At 37.4% G+C, this 15116-nt stretch overlaps 1 protein-coding gene across 1 annotated transcript; it reads right to left on the minus strand.

The window, feature by feature from the left end:
- Positions 1 to 13458: 13458 nt before the first annotated feature.
- Positions 13459 to 14400, minus strand: LOC121451702 (olfactory receptor 7G2-like). The gene has a single exon (XM_041657421.1). The coding sequence runs from the start codon at positions 14398 to 14400 to the stop codon at positions 13459 to 13461; it is 942 nt and encodes a 313-aa protein (XP_041513355.1).
- Positions 14401 to 15116: the final 716 nt, after the last annotated feature.

A 15116-nucleotide genomic window follows, 5' to 3' on the forward strand; every position in this document is an offset into this window, starting at 1 on the left:
ACCAAATAGGCTTAGAGGGAATATGCAATTTTGTTGTGATCCAGCTGTCCTCACTCCCCCTGACTGACAGTGGAACTTCCTTGTGGTCTGTATTTGACAAGGGTGTTTGTGTTCTTTCTGGCTGGTGGGTCTCCACAGAAAGAGTAGAGGTATAAAAGGTTGCTGGGCAAAATAAAGGTTGCTGTTCTTCCACCTGAAAAGAAGCCTTTGTGTCTCAATACCACCACCACCACCACCACCACCACCACCAACCCCCCACCAGTCTTGGCATCCAGGCTGCGCTGGCAGCAGCACAATTTAACAAAATCAGAAATGAAAATGGGGATATAACAACAGACACAGAGGAAATCCAGAGGATCATCAGGTTATACTTCAAAAACTTGTACTCCACAAAATTGGAAAATTTAAAAGAAATGGACATTTTCTGTATAGGTACCATGTATAAAAATTAAGGCAAGAACAGATAAAAAATTTACATGAACATCTAATACCTAAAGGAATAGAAGTAGTCATCAAAAGTCTCCCCCCCCCACCAAAAAAAAAAAACAGGGCCAAAACAGTTTGAGTACAGAATTATAACAAAATTTCAAAAAAGTGTTAACACCACTTTTACACAAAAAAATGAAAGGGACAATAACAAAATCTTTTTATGTGGTGACAGTTACATTGGTTAACACAGAGACGCAACTAAGAAAGAGAACTGCAGGCCAATATTCTTCATGAATATAGACGTAAAAATACTCAACGAAATACTGGCAAACTAAATCCAAAAACACATCATAAAAATTATCTATCATGATCAAGTTGGCTTCTTCTGAGAGATTCAGGGATAGTTCAATATATGAAAATCTATCAATGTAATAAACCATATAAATAAGATGAAAGAAAAAAGTAGATCATCATCTCCTTACATTCTGAAAAAGCCTACAACAAAATTCAACGCACCTTCATGATAAATGTCTTTGAGAGCTCAATAGTACAAGGAATATGTCTAAACATTATAAAAGCAATAGACAGTAAACTCACAGTCAACATCAAAATATCAAATTAAATAAAGAGAAATTTAAACTGATTCCCTTGAAATCAGGAACAAGACAAGGCTGTCCACTCTCTCCTTACCTATTCAGGATAGTTCTTTAAGTGGTAGCTAGAGTGATAAGACAACAAATGGAGATCAAAGGATACAAATTGAAAAGGAATAGATGAAACTTTTGATGTTCACAGATGGTATTATAGTATAAATATATGTCCCCAAAACTTTGATGAGGGAACTACTATAGCTGTTAAACAGCTCAGTAATGTGGCAGGATACAAAGCTACTAAAAAAATTCAGTAGCTCTCTTAATATACAAATGATAAAGCTGCTGAGAAAGAAATCATAGAAACATCACCATTTACCATAGTTAAAAATAACAAAAATATCTTTGGATAATAGTAACCAAACAAGTAGAAGACATGCTCAAAAAGAACTTTTAAGCCGGGCGGTGGTGGCGCACGCCTTTAATCCCAGCACTCGGGAGGCAGAGGCAGGCGGATCTCTGTGAGTTCGAGACCAGCCTGGTCTACAAGAGCTAGTTCCAGGACAGGCTCCAAAACCACAGAGAAACTCTGTCTCGAAAAACCAAAAAAAAAATAAAAATAAAAATAAATAAATAAAAGAACTTTTAAGTCTTTGAAGAAAGAAATTGAAAAAGATATTAGAAAATGGAAAGATCTCCCATGCTCTTGGAGAGGTAGGGTCAACAGAGCAAAAATGGCAATCCTACCAAAAGAAATCGGCACTTAATGCAACTCCCATCAAAATCCCAGACCAATTCTTAACAGACCTTGAAAGAATAATATTCAATGTCATTTGAATAAACAAGCAAACAAAAAACAGAATCGCCAAAGCAATACTTTACGAAAAGGAAATTCCAGAGGTGTCACCATCCCTGACATCAAGATCTATATTAGAGCTACAATAACAAAAACAGTTTAGTCTTGGCATAAAATGGAACAGGTGAATCAATGGTATAAGATTAAAGACCATGATATTGATCCACCCACCTATGAACACTGATTTTTGTCAAAGTAGCTAAAAGTATTCAATGGATTAAAGAAAGTATCTTCATCAAATGCTTCTGGTATAACTGGTTGAAAACATGTAAAAGAATGTGAATAAATCCATATCTATCCCCCTGCATATAACTTAAGTCCAGATAGATCAAATACCTCAACATAAATCCAGTCACACTGAATCTTACTGAAGAGAAAGTAGCCTTGAACACATAGGCAAAGGAGACCACCTCCTAAAGAGAAACCCAGTAGCACAGATACAGTGACAAGCAATTAATAAATGGGACCTCCTGAAATTTAGAAGCTGTTAAGGACACAGTCACTAAGACAATAAGGCAACCTACTGAATGGAAAAAGATCTTCACTAACTCCATATTGGAGAGAGGACATATCTGCAAAATATATAAAGAACTCAAGAAACTAGACACCAAATTATCAAATAATCAATCAAAAATGGGGTACAGTTCTAAACAGGGAACTGAAACGGTGGGGCTGACCTAATGGGAGCTCACCAAGGTCAGCTAGACTGGGACTAGAAAAGCATGGGATAAAACTGGACTCTCTGAACAAGACGGACAAGGAGGGCTGATGAGAAGCCAAGGACAATGGCACTGGGTTTTGATCTACTGCATGTACTGGCTTTGTGGGAGCCTAGCCTGTTTGGATGCTCACCTTCCTAGACCTGGATGGAGGGGGGAGGACCTTGGACTTCCCACAGAGCAGGGAACCCTGACTACTCTTTGGACTGGAGAGGAAGGGGAGTGTGGGGAGGGGGAGAGAGGGAAATGGGAGGCGGGGAGGAGGCAGAAATTTTTACTAAAAAAAATAAAAAAGAAATTTAGGCTGATGTTTATCATGAGTTCATGAATCCTCTTTCAGTAGGGTAGAAAATTACTTTTTCTACTTATATTACTCAAACAGTTTATGCTAATGGATCTCTTATAACTCCTTTTTAAACGGCTAATATTCACTAACAGTGTTCAGCATTTTAAACTAAGCATGTAAGCAATTTTCACATATAACCTTAATAATAAATGAGTAAATGACAAACAAACATATCCGAACTTTACAAGCAGTGTTAAATATATGTGAATTTGAAAAAATTATTCGTTATTGATGTATTTAAGGAGTTTGAGAAAAGGTATATTTATTTACTTCTTTACCTAAGCATGTTTCATCATGAAGAAAAAAGTAATAATTCTCTTAAACCATGAGGTTTGTCTGAAACAAACCATTATGGAGAGGGAAAGTGAAGGAGAGAAGAGGGAATGGGAAGGATGTGAGAGAAGGGAGAAAGGAAGCAGGGCTGGTTTCCTAAAGGGGCAGTGTACCCAGGTGACAGACCAGGCCTAAAGATTATAACATCAAGTTATATAACAAATAATTCAGTTTTAATATAAAATTCAACTCAATGATTAAAATGCACCCTGGTGTTCTTGGAATCTCCTATGATTTATCAGTTTACAATGAAATGAGTGGAAATATTTATGAACAAAATAAATAACATAAGAGAAATTTCTCATCTCAATTTTATGATGCTCAAACACTGAAAATTCATTATCACCTAAGATAATCAACATTACATGGAACATGAAGTCATTAAATATATGCGGGTCATAAGTAAATCTAATACAGAGGTTATGTATAGTAAATATGTATAGTAAATATTATGCCCAAGCATAATATAACCAAACTTTTCTGTGCTGCAACAAGACTCTAGATTCTGCCAGAATCCAGCCTTCTTACAAGGACCAAGCATACTTGCAGGCTTCCACAGATCCCTTCTCTACTGCCCTTAAAAACATTACTCTGTAATTAGACTTCACCTGTCCTCTGCCTGAATCAAGCCTGATCTCATTACATGGCACATAACAGCCTACATTACAAAAGACACCATAGAAATTTGGACTATTATAAGAGAATACTTTTAGAATCTGTAGAATTTTGCCATCCTTCATGAAGATCTTTGGCCAGTCATTTTCAAAGCACTCAAAAAAAGAAAGAAAGAAAGAAAGAAAGAAAGAAAGAAACAGAAGTAGCACTCTCAAATTCTTTCCATAAAACCACTTTTACTGAAATACCCAAACCAAATGATAACACAATGAAAAAAATCACAAGCTGGTATCTCTGAGGAACATAGGCTAAAAAAATTCTATAAAATACCTGGCAATAAAATCAATGCATACATAAAAAAGATTATGTACTGTGAAAACTCTGGCCTTTTCCCTGAAATGCAGGGATGATTCATATATGCAAGTCAATTAATGTGATAAGCCATGCAAATGAACTTAAAAGCAAAAAACGCATGATCATTTCAGTATATGGAGGAAAAAAACTTTGATAAAATCCAATGTGCTTTCATGTACTAGGGAATGTAGTGCTGTTATTCCCAGGCTGGGGTTCCCCCAAACGACCACCAGGGAGACCAACTCATTGAAATGCAAAAGCAAGGTTTATTGTATTCACAAGACCAGCCAACAGGGACCTTGTCAGTGCAGCAGCAGCAGCAAGAGGAGGTAACCCGCCCTTCTAGAGGCCATTATTGTGAATATATATATTCACAATATATATATCATGATCAAATAAATTTTTAAAAGATGATATTTAATTGGGGGCTTACAGTTTCAGAAGTTTAGTTTATAATTGTCATGGTGGGAAAATGGTGGCAGGCAGACATACATGGTGTTGGAGAAGTAGTTGAGATCTTACATCTCATGCAAAAACATGCAACAGTAAAAGAACTAGAATCATCCTGGCATAGAATTTTGACACCCCAAAGCCCAACTCTAGTGACATACCTCCTGAAAAAAGGCCACAACTACTCAAAAAATGCAATCCGTCCTTATTATTCACAAATAGCTTAATTGCCTATGGAAAAAGCATTTCAGACAAAATGAGTATATGGGGGGGCATTCTCAGTCAAATCACAACAGCTAGAAAATGGAAACAACCTTAATATCCTTCAATCAACAAAAATGTTTTAGTGTGTGAATAAATGTATATGTATACATCTACATATATATGATGTAAATACATGATTCAGCTCTAAAGAAAAAAGTGATATGAACTTGGTAGATAAATAGATAGAAATAGAAAATATCTTATTGAGAGAGATAACCCAGACTCAGATAAAAAAAAATCATGTATTCTCTTCTATTGGAGGCTGTGGCTCCAAATCTTCAGATTTGCATACATAGCATGGGGTGGCTGTAGAAACCATGAAGTATAACAGATTCATTGCCAAAACAGGAGGTTTGGGCAGCAATAAAAGAGAAAAATAACAACCTTTTCAGTTTTGAGGGAGAGAGGTATCTACAGAAGGAGAAATGTGGGTGGATTAACAATAAAAGTATCTGAAAAAACTCTAATGAATGAAGTCATTTATCTAAAAATCAGTAATACAAATAATTCTGTACTAAACTTATAGAGTTTAATGAACTGTTCAGATTTGGCCTGATAATGGTTTGTCCAAAATATAAAGAACACCTAACAAAAACCTCAGTAATGGACATGAGAAGCCCTCTTTTAAATTATTTGCCAGACCCACTGACTGGGAGAAGATCTTCACCAACCCCACAACAGACAAAGGTCCGATCTCCAAAATATATAAAGAACTCAAGAAACTAGACATTAAAACTCTAATTAACCCAATTAAAAAAATGGGGCACTGAACTGAACAGAGAATTCTCAAGAGAAGAAGTTCAAATGGCCAAAAGACACTTAAGGTCATGCTCAACCTCCTTAGTGATCAGGGAAATGCAAATCAAAACAACTTTGAGATACCATCTTATACCTGTCAGAATGGCTAAAATCACCAAGGATAGCCTTTTCTGGAGAGGATGGGGAGTAAGGGGAACACTCATCCATTGCTGGTGGGAATGCAAACTGGTGCAACCACTCTGGAAAGCATTGTGGCGGTTTCTCAGGAAATTCGGGATCAACCTACCCCTGGACCCAGCAATACCACTCTTGGGAATATACCCAAGAGATGCCCTATCATACTACAAAAGTATATGCTCAACTATGTTCATAGCAGCATTATTTGTATAGCCAGAAACTGGAAACAACCTAGATGTCCTTCAATAGAAAAATGGATAAAGAAAGTATGGAATATATATACATTAGAGTACTACTCAGCGGTAAAAAACAATGACTTCTCGAATTTTGCATGCAAATGGATGGAAATAGAAAATACTATCTTTAGGTTCACCTATTGTAGACTCCGTGACCCTTATTTATGGCTAGAAACCAATTATGAGTGAGTACATCCCATGTTCATCTTTTTGGGTCTGGGATACCTCACTCAGGATAGTGTTTTCTATTTCCATCCATTTGCATGCAAGATTCGAGAAGTCATTGTTTTTTACTGCAGCATAGTACTCTAGTGTGTATATATTCCATACTTTCATCATCCATTCTTCCATTGAAGGGCATAAGGAAAAACATATAGTTATCCTCTTGGCTAAGGGAAGTAGACAAAATTGCCGGGGAGAAATTTGGGATCTTGGGGGTGGGGTGGGATGGGGGTAAGGGGAGATGGGGAGAGAAAAGGTAGAAGGGAAGAAGGGGGGGACTTGGGGAAACAGGAAGATTGGGATAAAGGAAGGTTGGATAGGGGAGCACGCAACCACAATTCTTAGTTAAGGGAGCCACTTTAGGGTGGGCAAGAGACTTGACCCTAGAGGGGCTCCCAGGTGCCCAAGCTGAGGTCCCCAGTTAGTTCCTTGGGCAGCTGAGGATAGGGAACCTGAATTGACCCTATCCTAGAGCAATTCTGACGAATATCTTGCATATCACCATAGAACCTTCATCTGGTGATGGATGGAGATAGAGACAGAGACCTACACTGGAGCACTGGACTGAGCTCCCAAGGTCCCAATGAGGAGCAGAAGGAGGGAGAACATGAGCAAAGAAGTCGGGACCACGAGGGGTGCACCCACCCACTGAGACAGTGGAGCTGATCTACTGGGAGCTCACCAAGGCCAGCTGGACTATGACTGAAAAAGCATGGGATAAAACTGGACTCTCTGAACATGGCAAACAATGAGGGCTGATGAGACGCCAAGGACAATGGCACGGGGTTTTGATCCTACTTAATGTGCTGGCTTTGTGGGAGCCTAGCCAGTTTGGATGTTCACCTTTCTAGATATGGATGGAGGAGGGAGGACCTAGGACTTACCACAGAGCAGGGAACCCTGACTGCTCTTTGGACTGGAGAGGGAGGGGGAGAGGAGTGGGGGGAGGGGGAGAAGGGCAGGAGGAGGGGGAGAAGTTTGGGAGGAGGGGGAGGGAAATGGGAGGCTGGGAGGAGGTGGAAACTTGTTTTTTTTTATTTTTATTTTTTTTCTCCTTTTCTCAATAAAAAAAAGAAAAAAAAGATAAAAAAGAAAACACTATCTTGAGTGAGGTTTCCCAGACCCAAAAAGAGGAACATGGGATGTACTCACTCACAATTGGTTTCTAGCCACTAATTATGGTCATTGAGTCTATAATCTGTGATCCTAAAGAAGCTAAATAAGAAGGTGAACTCAAAGAAAAACATATAGTTGTTATCCTGGGTATGGGAAGTAGACAAGATTGCCGGGCAAAAAATTGGGAACTTGGGGGTGGGATGGGACGGGGGTAAGGGTAGATGGGGAGAGAAAAGTAAGAAGGGGAGAATGGGGGGAACTTGGGGAAACGGGATGATTGGGAGAAAGGAAGGTTGGATAGAGGAGCAGGGATTCACATAACTTAATTAAGGGAGCCATCTTAGGGTTGGCTAGAGATTTGAACCTAGAGGGGCTCCCAGGTGCCCAGGGCGATGTCCTCAGTTAGCTCCTTGGGCAGCTGAAAATAGGGAACCTGAAATGACCCTATCCTATAGCCATACTGATGAATATCTTGCATATCACCATAGAACCTTCATCCGGCGATGGATGGAGATAGAGACAGAGACCCACACTGGAGCACTGGACTGAGCTCCCAAGGTCCCAATGAGGAGCAGAAGGAGGGAGAACATGAGCAAAGAAGTCGGGACCACGAGGGGTGCACTCACCCACTGAGACAATGAGGCTTATATATTGGAAGCTCACCAAAGCCAGCTGGACTGGGACTGAATAAGCATGGGATAAAACTGGATTCTCTGAACATAGCGAACAATGAGGGCTGATGAGACGCCAAGGACAATGGCACTGAGTTTTGACCCTACTGCATGTACTGGCTTTGTGGGAGCCTAGCTGGTTTGGATGCTCACCTTCCTAGATCTGGATGGAGCGGGGAGGACCTTGGATTGCCCACTGGGCAGGGAACCCTGACTGCTTTTTGGACTGGAAAGGTCGGGGGAGGGGAGTGGGGCGTGGGGAGTTGGGGTAGGGGGAGGGAAAAGGGAGGCAGGGAGGAGGCGGAAATTTTTAATAAAAAAATTTAATAAATAAACAAAAATAAATAAATTGTTTGCCAGGTCTGTCCAAAAGAATCCCCAAGCACACTTTTTATTGCTCTTTCACTTGGCTACCCCTAAATGTGGAAGACAAATTCCTATTCCTTAAAACATTTTTTATTGCAGAAACAGGTCTCAAAGATTTCTAGGGTGGAAATTATCTGAATGCCCCTTTTCTGAGGACTGTTCTTCATTGTAACCAAGGCTGTCATGTAATATTCCAGAGGAGATAGGCAATTAAGAGTCATACCCTGCTTTGATGCCTATAAAACACATTGGTGACCAGCATGGTATGATAATCAAGGTGTAGCAGTGTCATGTAAATTTTTTCAGTAAACAACAAGTTTCTAATTGCCTTAAGACCTTTCAGCAAGAGGAAAACAATGCTTCCTGCTGGAAACCTAGTAAAATAGTGCAGTCATGTAGACATTGAAGGAGGATCTGCAAGCACTACTTTACTAAGCCAGATAATGCCTAATGTGAATATTTCTTCATATCCTGTGTTACATGTTCTCCTCACCCCTTATCAAGGAAACTATTCTTTGTAATAGAAACCACTGAAAAAAGCCACAATAAATAAAAATGAAGAGTTGAGGACCCAAGTTCCAATACAAAAACACTTCTGAATACAAGGAACATTGAAGATGTAGTGGCAGAAAGATTTGAATTACAGAATCAGAGAGTTTCTTGTAATATCAACTGTTCCTCAATCACATCTCACAAATATGGCTGTTGTTAGGTAAGGATGGCTTCTGTAACACTATATTATGGAGCAGGGCATTCACAGTGAAAACATAAAGATTTTGCATGATAAAAACATGGGGGGAATTTTGCTATGTGTACTACAGAAAGTAACAAATAGCCACAAAAATAATCATAAGCCATAGGGAATGGGAAACCACCTCATCTGGTAAAGTGCTTGTTATAGAAGGAAGTGGACCTAAACTTTATCATCAGGTTTTTTTTTCATAATTATGTGTGAGTGTGTGTGTATGTGTCCTATTATCCATATAGACACATTACTTTCAATAGCCTGCAGAGTCCAGCTCTGCTGGCTTCCTCCCAGGGTTCATGTCAGTTATCACAATGAAGCTAAGGGAACACAAAGGGAACTTAGAAGATTTCTAGTCTGAGAGGTTACAGAATGACCTCATATTAATACTGCTTGCATAATGTTTATTTATTCTTATGTCTCTATTCTAATTCTCCTGTTCTAATTCTAATTGTTACTAGTGTCTCCTCCTCTATTCTAACTTTTTCTTTTGGAGAAGGCTTGAAGCAATAAAAATTTTAAAAGTTACCTCTCATTAGTCAAAAGCACGTTTCTCAAGTAAGCAATGAGGAGCTGAATCATTTACCATGGAAACATAAGGTTTTAGGAGTAAAGATGTGATCAGACTCCAATGGAACTGTGCCCAGTGACAAACTTTGAGACATAGGTCTTTTGTTAGCTAAACTTGGCAAGTGAAGAATTGGCATGCTTTTCTTGTGGTGCTTCGTGTAGTTACCTTAGCTAGACACCTGCGACTCTGACCTTGTACATAGGTGTAAAGCTTTTTTTTTTTTTTTTTAGGTCTTATAACCTTATATTTTCTTTTTTAAAAAATGTTTTTATTTATTTATTTATTAAAGATTTCTGTCTCTTCCCCTCCACTGCCTCCCATATCCCTCCCCCTCCCCCAATCAACTCCCCCTCTTTCATCAGCCCAAAGAGCAGACTGGGTTCCCTGCCCTGTGGGGAGTCCAAGGACCTCCCACCTCCTTCCAGGTCTAGTAAGGTGAGCATCCAAACAGCCTAGGCTCCCACAGAGCCAGTACATGCAGATCAAAGCCCAGTGTCATTGTTCTTGACTTCTCAGCAGTCCTCATTGTCTACTATGTTCATCGAGTCCGGTTTTATCCCATGCTTTTTCAGACCCAGGCCAGCTGGCCTTGGTGAGTTCCCGAAAGAACATCCCCATTGTCTCAGTGTGTGGGTGCACCCCTTGCGGTCCTGAGTTCCTTGCTCGTGCTCTCTCTCCTTCTGCTCCTGATTTAGACCTTGGGGTTGTTGTCCGATGCTCCAATGTGGGACTCTGTCTCTGTCTCCTTCCATCGCCTGATAAAGGTTAATATCCAGGAGGATGCCTATATGTTTTTCTTTGGGTTCACCTTCTTATTTAGCTTCTCTAGGATCACGAATTATAGGCTCAATGTCCTTTATTTATGGCTAGAAACCAAATATGAGTGAGTACATCCCGTGTTCCTCTTTTGGGGTCTGGCTTACCTCACTCGGGATTCTGTTTTCTATTTCCGTCCATTTGCATGCAAAATCCAAGAAGTCATTGTTTTTTTTTTTTACTGCTGAGTAGTTCTCTAATATGTATATATTCCATACTTTCTTCATCCATTCTTCCATTGAAGGGCATCTAGGTTGTTTCCAGGTTCTGGCTATTACAAACAATGCTGCTATGAACATAGTTGAGCATATACTTTTGTTGTATGATAGGGCATCTCTTGGGTATATTCCCAAGAGTGGTATTGCTGGGTCCAGGGGTAGAAGTCCTCAATATCAGTCCGAACACACTGAACCTGATAGAAGAGAAAGAGGGAAGTACTCTACAACACATGGGCACAGGAGACCACTTCCTGTGTATAACCTCAGCTGTAAAGCTTTAAATTTATAAACTATTTACAAAGGCCTTTAATCTAGATTGAACTTGATCTGAGGAAAAAATAAACTAATTCTGTGTAATTAGTCTTAAACTGAGGAGAAATTGTTACTTCTTGTGTTAGTCTGAACAAAAGGAACAAGGCAGTTTTTTTGTGTGTCTTACAGCCTCATGGAACAATAAATCTAGTTATGAAGCATGTCCTAGTATTTTTTTTATATATCAAAAATATACAATTAAATGAAAAATCATCTTCCTGACTACCCACAGATATATGAGCCAATAAATTTAAAATGTAATCATGAGATTACATATACACATCATGTGAGATTACCTACTACAAAGCAGTTATTAGGGATACACCAATCTGCTTTTGCAAGCTTGAGCAAGAATTTCCAGAAACAGTGGTCCTGTAGAATTTTCCCAGACAGGATTAACCTCCATCAGAGAAACATTCTTCTGGTGGGTTGACATCTGAACATGAGTTGTCACCTGCTGTAACTCTCATGGCCTTCAACAATTTACCTCATGCATTAAGGAGCTATCATGGTGCTTTAAATTGAGGCATTTTTATTACATAATATCTGTAAAATTGATGCTGATGAAAAAATATACAGAACTACATTCTGCATATGTTTGTATTAAACTTACTAAAATGTATGTAACTAATGCTTACAGAATGTTATTATTGTGTGTTTCTTAATATTTTCAAAGTAACTGATGTTGTCTAGCAGTGATAGTCCATGCAGAAAAAAATATGATTATACAATTTCAAGTTTTACTTATATTTAAGTAACATACCAATAGTTTCAATAACTTTCTTAACAAAAATTACACTGTTGATATTCTACTTCAATTATAGTTGAGGTGGTAATTTCAATATTTGATATGTATGTATATACATGTCATATAACATTATCTTGTACACTAACATCAAACATTTTATAAAGAAAAGGAGAAATAAAGCAACTGATTTTGCAATATAAAGAGATTTCCATACACTCAGGATAATTGATCTGATTTAAATCATCAATTCATTGGTAGAGAAGTGGTTTTGTTTTTTTCTATTCAAAACATCTTTTACTTCATAACTTTAACAATCCTGCATACTTATTAATGAAGGAAGGTTCCTCTATTATTAATTTCATATGAGCTAATGATTTTAAGTACAGACTGTTTAAAATTTCTTTCAATATGTAGTTTTTGTCTTTTATTAATGCTATTAACTATATTCAAATTTAAACAAAACCAATACAGATGAAATATAGAAGATAACAGTAATATAGCCATACATTAATTATTCTACCAGTTACCAAAACCATAAATATTAAATATTAATATAATTTTTTCCAGTACCACCCTCCAATAAAACTGTCTGATGGCTAGATTGAAACCATTACTCTTTGCATTTATCATTAATCTCATCAAAATGTTTTTGAATTATACAAAAATTTCAAGCTATCCTAGCAGTCATTAATTTGTAAGAAGAGATTTATAGCTGTTTCCTATTCTCTTATTCTTGCTGAAATATACATACATAAATTTAATTATGGTGTTTACATATTTGGATAGTCTTATTAGTATTCATTTGCAGTTGTCCTGTCATATACACCCTGACCACAACCACTGTCTCCCTTTATCAACTTAAATTTCCCCTTAAATATTTTCATTATTCATAGTACTCCAATGATAGAAATGTAATTTTGAAAAAAATATAATATATCTATTCTTTGATAAATAATATGAACTTTAATAACAAAGATATTTATCATGACAAAATTTGCAGACACTCAAAGCATGAATTGAAAAATAATAAACCAATCAGTGTGGGTGGTAATACAGCTCCATAAAGACTGTTTTCCTGGGATGTTTTCAGTAATTATTTAGAAAGTATGAAATTTCTGTTAGTGTGGAAAATAGTCTTTCTGTGGGTTACAAACCAAACATAATCAAGCACAGGATGTGGCTGTATCCAGTTTTTAATATAAAGTTGATATTGTACAAGTTTTTATTTACCTGTATGTTATTAACTTTTACTTTTCATAAACATGTCAATTAAATTTTATTAAAAACAAACAACAACAACAGCAAAACACACCTTATTTGCTTCTGCCTCAGAGAAGTCACAGAAATGAAATGAATAAAAAATAAAATTATTTGTAGAACACTATATAAATGAAAATTCAAAACCAATATCATACTTATGAACCACATAATAATATGCTTAAACAAATCAGGACCCAGTCATTTTTGAAAGACTTGATGATGAAAGGTTTTGCTAATCATTGTCACAAATGTTTCTCTCGTTCTGACTGTTTGTATAAACTCAAATTATAGAGATGATAAGACCACAGAAATGATGAGGTGTCTCATTGCCTGTTTCATTTCTTTGTTTCTCAAACTGTATATAAAAGGGTTCAGCATTTGAGGCACCACAATATACATCATAGAAAATACTACATTTTTAACAGAAGATTCAGAAATGGCAGAACTCATATACACTCCAAAAGCTGTCCCATAGAATAAGGACACTACTGAGAGATGAGAGCCACAGGTAGAAAAGGCTTTATTCCGTCCCTGGACTGATGAGATCTTGAGAATTGAGGACATAATTTGAATATAAGAGAAAATAATCCCAGCAATAGAAATACCACCAATGATACTAGGAACTGTGTATATAAGAAGGGTATTGGTGAAAGTATCAGAGCAAGCAAGTTTGATGACTTGAACAAGTTCACAAAAGAAGTGGAAGATATTATGGTCTGTGCAGAAAGACAAATTTAGCAACATCAGACTATGCAGTAGTCCATACATGATACTTATCAACAGTGAAAGAAAAATAAGCAATACACAGAGTAAAGGGTTCATGATAACTGTGTAACTCAGGGGATGACCTATGGCCAAGTAGCGGTCATAGGCCATCACAGCAAGGATACAATTTTCTAAGGTACCAAAAATCAAAACAAAACACACCTGGGACAGGCAGCCGGCGTAGCTGATACTTTGGTCCTGTGTTTGGATGTTCACTAGCATCTTTGGGATTATTGTTGTGCTTATACAGATGTCAGTAAAAGACAGATTAGCAATGAAGAAGTACATAGGAGTATGGAGGTGAGAGTCAGAGCTTACAGCCAGTATAACAAGAATGTTTCCGAATACTGTAACAAAATATATAGACAGGAACAAGGTGAAAATAAATGACTCAATATCTGGAGCATATGTAAGCCCAATAAGAAAGAATTCAGAAATATCTGATTGATTTGAAAGTTCCATATTGATGCTGAACATAACATTAAAAAGAAGTAAAAATGATCTTAATTTTGGGGGGGGGGGTAATTATACTGTTTCATTAGTGTATAGTGGGTATCATAATTATTGAAACATTTTGTATGCAATTTTTATAAATTCCTTGGCATAACTTATTGAATATATTTTCCGTAAATGATGTCACTGAATTTGATTTATTTGAAACTTGAGAACCAGTGCTTTAATATTTTTAAGCTACGTTATTAATATAAACTGAATTAGTAGTTCTTTTTTTTTTGGTTTTAGGAGACAAGATTTCTTTATATACTAACCCTCACTGTCCTGAAACTCAGGCTGTAGACCATGCTGCCCTCAAACTTACAGAGATCCCACTACCTCCTGGCTGCTGGATTTAAGGACATGCTTCATTACCACCTGGCCCTAGCTCAACTTCTAATACACTTATATTCCATTCCTCTTATGTGATGTTCCTACACTTCAGTTCTCTTCAATGAATGTTGAAATATTTGTAAATATAGTGGCAAATGATTTTATTACAAAAAATAAAGCATGCCATTTCCTCGAGATGCCATCCATACCTAGGAGGAAGATATCAGATAGAGCATAGTAAACCTGTGTGTCTACAGCAATTTGTACCAATATGGGAATGCCTCAGATTTTTTTTAACTACTCATCAAATTACAGAATATGTTCCTGCTATGAATTCTGATGACCGCTATGTT

This window comes from Microtus oregoni, unplaced genomic scaffold, assembly GCF_018167655.1.
Source record: "Microtus oregoni isolate MIOR12 unplaced genomic scaffold, Mior012 000008F_ref0000371, whole genome shotgun sequence".
Classification (NCBI taxonomy): Eukaryota; Metazoa; Chordata; class Mammalia; order Rodentia; family Cricetidae; genus Microtus; species Microtus oregoni.